General features: G+C 37.6%; 1 protein-coding gene across 1 annotated transcript in view; it reads left to right on the top strand.

Annotated features, from left to right (window-relative positions):
- Positions 1-465: 465 nt before the first annotated feature.
- Positions 466-7,549, top strand: part of LOC104399509 (importin-11) — a gene marked incomplete at its 3' end in the record, with an annotated part of 44,602 nt that continues 37,518 nt past the window's right edge. Inside the window, exons 1-2 of the mRNA XM_010024771.1 lie at positions 466-603; positions 3,855-3,955. Of these exons, the coding sequence (XP_010023073.1) occupies positions 466-603; positions 3,855-3,955 (239 nt within the window). The remainder of the gene's footprint in view (positions 604-3,854; positions 3,956-7,549) is intronic.

Raw genomic sequence — 7,549 nt, 5'->3', positions numbered from 1 at the left:
AGAATTGAACTGTCTGAAATGGGTCATTTTCTCTTTTGGGGAAAAACTATTCAGAAAACACAAAAATGTTAATACTCTCCATCTTTGCCTCTTTCAGATAACCCCATGGTTTACTCTGCCTTCAGCTGAAGATATCGCTAATTTTGCTCTCAGTTAGCTGTTCTTCATAGGAGAGGTAACTGATTTAAACTCAAAATATTTGCATTAATTCCTCAAGTCTAGTAAATGTAATTGTAATGACAGAGTTAGTGCTTGCTTCTTCTGCTGAGAGATTTCTGAAAGAAAATAATATAATCACTGTACATTGATACTGCTTGTGAGTAGGTGTGATGCTATCTTACTCGCTGTAGTCTGATGAAAAATTAGCATGGGGTGTTTAGAGAATATGAATGGAAAATATCTGTCTGTATTTGCTTTTTTAAAGTGGGTTTTTTTTTTCTCCTTTTTAAATGTTCTCAGATTTTCATGGATCTTAATAGTGCTAGCACTATTGTTTTGCAAGTCTTGACCCAAGCTACTAGTCAAGATACAGCAGTGTTGAAGCCAGCTGAGGAACAACTGAAGCAGTGGGAGACACAGCCAGGTTTTTATTCAGTTCTATTGGTAAGATACAGTGGAAAAGTGCTATTAAGTAAACTCTTGAGTAATTTTGTACTTGGCTGTCTATAATATTATTGAACCATGACTTCTGGCTGAGAGAAGCCTTGAGTCGTTACGATCCATCAACCAGTACCCTTATGCTGTGCGGTGGTAGTCATTATGATCACTGAGTCTCAAAACAGGCTCTCTTGAGGCATTTGGGAGAAGGAGGAAATGCAGCTTTTAGTGGCATGAGCGGGTGGGCTTTAATGCTAAACCTGTTGTTGGCCTATTGCAGATTGTAGCTAGTAAAAGGCCAAGAGGACCCTCCTTAAAGTAATTACCTTTACTGCCCCATGGGGCAGGGACGCTTTAATATACCAAGGCATTAGCCACCTTTTCTTTATTGTGGAGGATGGTGCATTATGACTGTTTTCGTAGGAATTCCCCCATGCTTTTCATCACTACTGAAGTGTGATACCCAGCTGGGATTGCTTTCTTTCTTGTCAGTGGAGAGAGACTCCTGGGGGAGATTAGTTGACTAGGCTGCTAGTAAATTTCTTGAAATGGGAAGAGTGAGTACTTCTAAAGGTGCTTTGACCCTTGATGAAACAGACTCATTGATATGGTGCATGGTATTGAAGAGAAACAACTGTTTCAGAAAAGACACTTAGAAGTTAACAGTGTTGTAATTCTCCCAGTTCTTACGTGTATGGTTGTAATAACCTTAAAAGCATAGATAAACTGCTTTTCCTACAAACATCTGTCAGTGCATATGATGAGTGATACAGAGTTGTGGGGGGACGTGTTCTGTTCTCTGTAGACCCTCCGTTTCATTTGTTTGGGAAGTTGAAGGCAAGTCACCGGATCACTGAAGGGGTACAAGAAAATCTTGACTTTAGAGCTGTCAGAGTGTGTTTTACCTACTGCCTTTGCCATAGTGTTTCTGTGGTGATAAGCAATCTTGATAGAAAACAGCAGAAACTGCCACTGACTGTGCATTCTTTGTTTTCTGGATGTTTGCTGTGAGAGCTTGCAGCTCAGGTTGTAAACAAGTTGAGTGCTCACAGGTATAACTGAAGCTGATGTTAGTTTTAAATATAGGGGCTAAAAATGCAGGATTTGAAAAGACGAAATGTTAATTCTATTGATGTGGTTAAGTAGCCCCATTTGGGGACATACCACCTTTCTTCAAGTGTGAAGTATAAACAGTAATCTTCCAAACTAAATAGAAGTAGAGAATCTCTACTTCTTTGTTTAATTTAATTATGACAGGGGGACTGCCTGGGATAGTTAGCACCTTCTTGGGGGAGCAAAAGAAGTTGGGGGAAAACAGGTGATTGTAAATAGAGGACCGGTAAGACAGTTAATCTCTGTGGGAATTGGGAAGTTGTATAATTTACTGTGAGATACATTTGCCTCCGGGATAATCAGGATAGAGAAAATTATAAGGAACCGTGAAACATGCATCTTTGAACCTACATTTTTTAGTATTTGGTGGAGTTACTAACATTAGCTTCTGTGTTCTTTTGAAGTTGTTCCATACTTCACTTTTGAAGAACAGAGCTTAAAAGTCAGACAGTGTCTGGTTTTGAAAAGAACACCAGTTCTTTTCAGAATACCCATTGTATCAATTTGTGAAGTTTAGCTTCATTCCTATTATTTCTATGACAGCGTTAATGTGTTATATGAAATACTTCATGGTTTAGGAAGCTCATACATAGATACAGAGTGTATAAAGAGGTTTCGTTTGTTCCTGTGTAGGCATCTTGTCCTTTTTTTTCGCATTTCTTATCCAGGCCCAGTCTAGTTTTAAGGTATTTTGATCTGGGGATGCTTTCCCTATCATAAATATTTTAACAAAGGGGGGAATGGTAATTTGAAGACTCAGTTTCAGAACAAGGTAAGTTTTCTTTTTCCATGTTTCATTTGTTTTGCAGTGCTTTCTTTTCATGGATGTGAGGCTAAAGTGGTTTGTGAAGTTTCCTCTTTATATTGTAAAATGATTAAGTGCATTTGGAAAAGGTCAAATCTGTCAGACTATCCCTTTTCCTAAACGAGCATTGGGAAAGGAAGATGTATTACAGATCCTTCTCATGTTGTGTGGTGGTTATTAGCGGACCACAACCTCTGATGTTTTTCTAAAGGTCCCAATTTATGGAGAAAGCTGTTACTATTACAGAAATAGAGTTTGAGAGAAGGTGAAGTTTTGAATTAATTGTGAAAATGCTTGAGGGGCTCCCAGGTATCTATAGTGCTGAGTTACTTGGTTTATTTGTAGTTCTTCAGACTTGGCACCCAAAAGCAGGAGATGCTATTGACCTGTATGTCTGCATTTTTTGTGTCCCTTTCTAGTGGGCTTCTGAAAGCAATTGATAAAAGTGGTGCACTTTTTCTACAGTGCACTGTATAGTAAGACCATTGATCTCATGTGTACTGGCTCCCTAAAGGAGACAGTAGTCTCTCACCCCCTCAAGAAGGATCTATCTGATGCAGTGGGAAACAGGAGGAGGGCTGCTCTTCAAACTAGTGTCACCTGTATGAAGATTCAACAGTTTACTTTCATTTTAGCTTTCCCTGGCTGCTAATTTTACAATGTTACTATATAAAATAATCCCTCTGTGTTTGTCTGTATATACATATAGGTACATAAAAGTATATATAGATAGATACATATACATGCATGTGTATAGGTATCTAGCTTTTTAGCAGTAGAAACTGATGTCCTTGAATAAGTATTGGCAAGGTTGAGTTGCGGTCCTACCAGGTCACTGGTTTGCAATGAACATGGATAGTCAGAACAGTTCTTGGCACGCTTCAAGATAATGAAGAATCCTCCTGAAAGCTGGATTCTGACTAAAATAAGTTATTCTGTATTGTGCAGTGCCACAAACTTGAGACCTATGACATTAAAGAGTGTAACAACTGGCCGGTGCTGGTGATTATTACCTTTTTATTCTCTGCTTAGCTAGACGAGATTAGAAATGCATTTGCCCTGTATGCTGGAGTTTTTAAATAAATCAGGTATTAAGGCCAGTAAACATTTTTTTTTTTTTAATCAATCTTTAAAAGATAGTGTTTAGCACCGTTTCACTTGTCTGTCAAATGCTGACTGATGTATTTTGTTTGTATACACCTGTACATATAGGTGCGTGACCTGTACATACAGAGGTGTGCGTACTCACGCGTATGCCAGTGCATGCATTGATGTAGTTTCTATCCTGTCTGTGGTGTGTTCAGCAGTTTTTAACTTAATTTTTTTTTTTTTTAAACAGAATATCTTTACAAATCATTCCCTGGATGTGAATGTAAGATGGTTAGCTGTGCTGTACTTTAAAAATGGAATTGATCGCTATTGGAGACGGGTTGCACCACAGTAAGTTCTGATTTTCTTCCACGTAACAAACCCAAATTTAGAAGGTTACATTTGCCAGACTGGAAAACACCAAATACCTTGGGTGACAGAAGTTACTTAATTCATGGTGAAACTGATGAAAGGTTTCAACACTAGGACTCTCCAATGAACTGTTTTGTCTTCGTATTACTTCTTACAACTCTGTAAGAAGTGCTATCGTGCTATTTTGAAACCTGAGTTAGAAGGTTATTTTTTTTTAAGTGATGTCGTAAGTGCTACAGCGTTAATACCTGGACTTTCTGATAGTGGCATATGTGAAAGGAAGTCTCTTAGATTATTAGGGAGCTATTTAATTTAAGATGATTCATAATTCATTTCAAATGTATACATGAGGCAGTAGCTGTTATGACAGCAAGTTCTGGTCTTCATTTTATTATTTTTTTTTTGGTTCTGTTATGTGGGTTCTGATAATGCATGAAAAAAGTTCTTCAAAGATGCTTAAAATCTAACCAGTATTCTTGAGCACCACATCATTTACTTAAGTTAGGAATGGTGCTATTATAACTTGTAATAGCTACAGAATTATACGCTTCTCAGTGATCTGTATGAAGTTTTTTATTTTTCCTTTAAAAAGTAGGTGTCATTTCAAAGAGTTTGAATTTTCCTTCTCTGTTTTCAGGAGCTAGGAAGGACATAGAAATGTTCAGTCTGTCTCTTAAAGGCTACTAATATAAATAGGTGAGACATCGGTGTCAGGTTGAGTATGGTGTAAATTGGAATTCCAAGTCCAGTTTTTGTGGATCATGAATCTAAGCTAGTTCACAAAGTATGGCGTTGTTTTCACTGTGTTCTTTGTTCAAAGAATTTAACGTGTTTTGCCTTACATCGTAAGCTTTTCCAAATATCTATCAAAAGGGGGGAAAGTGATGAAATTCTGCATCTGCAGGACATTTTAAATACTGTAGTACTCCATTATTATGTAAAGCACTAGACTTTTTGTATGTACAGATTAGTATATAATTGTGAAACATCTGCGAGTGTTTAGATTCTTTTTTATGCAAGAGGAAAATACTATCTTTTGCATGGAATATGGCATCTTTGGCATTTCTGGTAAAGTGATGAGGTAATGCTGCTTACATTACTGGTACTTAACAAGCGTTATTCAAAGCAATTAAAATATATTGTTCCAATTTGCTAATATTTTTAGATAGCTATTAGTAGCCCTTCTGCTGAAAAAAACATGGTTCATTTCCTGCAGAAGTAATGACTATAATATTACTGTTTGAACAGAGGTAAAAATTGAGTAACAGTCTTTAAATCTACTTTTCCTGTTGCAAATGTAATACGATTTTAAAAAAAAATAAATCATTGGCTATCATTAAAGATTCCGTGAGGTAAATATATATGAAATTTCTCAAGTTTTTCTCCACTTGTCATTTTTCTGCTGCAAATTTCATGTAATGAAAGTATGAAATAAATTTAAGAAATTATTGGCTGCTGTTAAAGATTCCATGGCGTAAATATGTATTAAATTTTCACTTTGTCTAATTGTTTTGTCATTTCTAATTTTCTATATTTCTCATACATGACATCTTGTCAGTATTTTGCATGCTCCCAGGTCACTTTTCTCATAGCAGAATGTGTGAAGGGCAGTTTGAAAAATGTCACTTTTAAGCTGTGATTTCTTAATCAATTCTGTGAACCAGTTACGTTTTGGATTAGAATTTTTGAAGGTTTCATTGAACAGGCTACATTTTTGTTGTTCTTGCAAAATTCTTGCCTTTCATCTTGCCTCTCACATCAGCAGCTAACCTGTGTCCATCCATTTAGAACCTCAGAGCTTGTTCTGATCTATCCAGCCTGTTTCACAGAGCACATCTTGGGCTGGGAGGTGACTCCTCTTGAAGGAAAGGACTGATTTCTATATCCGTGTCTTTCTTTGTGGGATGCTAACTTAGGCCTATCTGCTTTACTGAGCTGTTGATTTTCACAGAATCTAAGGAAAAAAATCGTACCATTGACGTTTCTACTCTTTGGCAAATGTAGCTGAACTGTGACAGGTAGTTTAAAGAATTGTGAGAATTGGGGGAGTGTACTTGCAGGCAGTTAATATGTTCATATAACCTATATGCTCAAATATGTCTTGAATATTCAAGAACTTTCCCAGTAAGTTGGATATCTCTTCAGTACTAGTGTGCTGAAGTTATTTTCACTTGAATCAAGCAGGACTGGCTTTACCCTTCTTCTACTGAGCATTTGTGGTTTCTCAGCTGCTGCTACTAAAAAGCAGGAAAACTGATCACAAATTCTTGGAAAGTACATAGTTGAGTGTTTCATTATGCTAAAATACTTAGAACACCGAATACAAATTTTTTTTCCTTTTTTAAAGAACAGGTGATCCTTCTGAAATATTTTGTGCTTTGCACATGTTCGCTTATGCTGTCTGTCCTGTTCACCCTATTGATTATCTACCTGCCTTGGAATTAAAGCAGTGTTTTTCGCTGAGAGTGGTTTCAGAGATGAGCCTATGAACTTTCTCCCTCCTGCTTTCTCAGGCAGCTTTCCAGATGGCAGTGGAGAAGAGCCTAGGGTTGTCATAACCTCTCTTCAGGCACGGTTTGGCCTATTTTTCGGAACTTGTTGCTAGCCTCCTCAAAATATGGTCTCACTTTATGATTTTGTATGTGGTTTTATTTTCTTCAGAAATGGCTTTTCTTGAATTTGAGTGTTAAGTGCGCCTCTTCTTGAACACGTTTTTGACTTTCACAGACAGAGATCAAAACTGTTTTCTGTGGACTTTGTTCTCCAATTTGATTACTGCATTGGAAACTAGTAGTACTTCTCAAATCCATGTTTTTGTTTGAATGATAACTATAACTCTTCAGCTTTGGATTTCTGGTTTATGAAATACATTTTAAATACCTGAATGCAAGTTTTCCCATGCTGCAGAAAAAGATCATAGAATCATAGAATGGTCTGGGTCAGAAGGGGCCTTAAAAACCATCTAGTTCCACCCCACCCAGCCATGGACAGGGACACCTTCCACAGGACCTTGTTGCTCGAAGCCCTATCCTACCTGGCAAGATCAGAAAATTTGAAAATTTAAATGGTGAGGCTGCAACATGATACATAGAAGTTCATCTCTAGAAGAACTTGTTTTATTTCTGGCTGGATGATATTCAGTGCTGAGGGGAAATATATTCATAGAATCATAGATTCTTGGAATACCAGGTTGGAAGGGACCTCAAGTCAAGGTCAAGGTCTGACCTTTCTTGGCAAATCATGACCCAAAGAAGATGTCCCAGCACCCTATCCAGCTGTATCTTAAAAATGTCCAACCAGGGAATCCACCACTTCCCTGGGAGATTATTCCTATTATTGCATTGTGAAAAATACTCCTGTGGTGTCCAACTGGAATTTCCCCAGGAGCAACTTATGCCCATAACCCTTATCTTTTCCATGTGACACCTTGTATAAAGGGAGTCTCCATCTGCTTTGTGGCCACCCGTTCAACACTGGGCTTGTTGAATGATACGCATTCCTCTTAACTTCTGGCCTGCTTATAACTTTTATGGAGCTGTGGGCCGCCTTTGCGGTGTGTTAAAGAAGGATGTC

The sequence above is a fragment of the Nestor notabilis genome, unplaced genomic scaffold (assembly GCF_000696875.1).
Source record: "Nestor notabilis isolate BGI_N333 unplaced genomic scaffold, ASM69687v1 scaffold4402, whole genome shotgun sequence".
In the NCBI taxonomy this organism is placed as follows: Eukaryota; Metazoa; Chordata; class Aves; order Psittaciformes; family Psittacidae; genus Nestor; species Nestor notabilis.
Note: the sequence above shows the minus strand (reverse complement) of the source record. Positions and strands in the feature narration are given on the sequence as shown.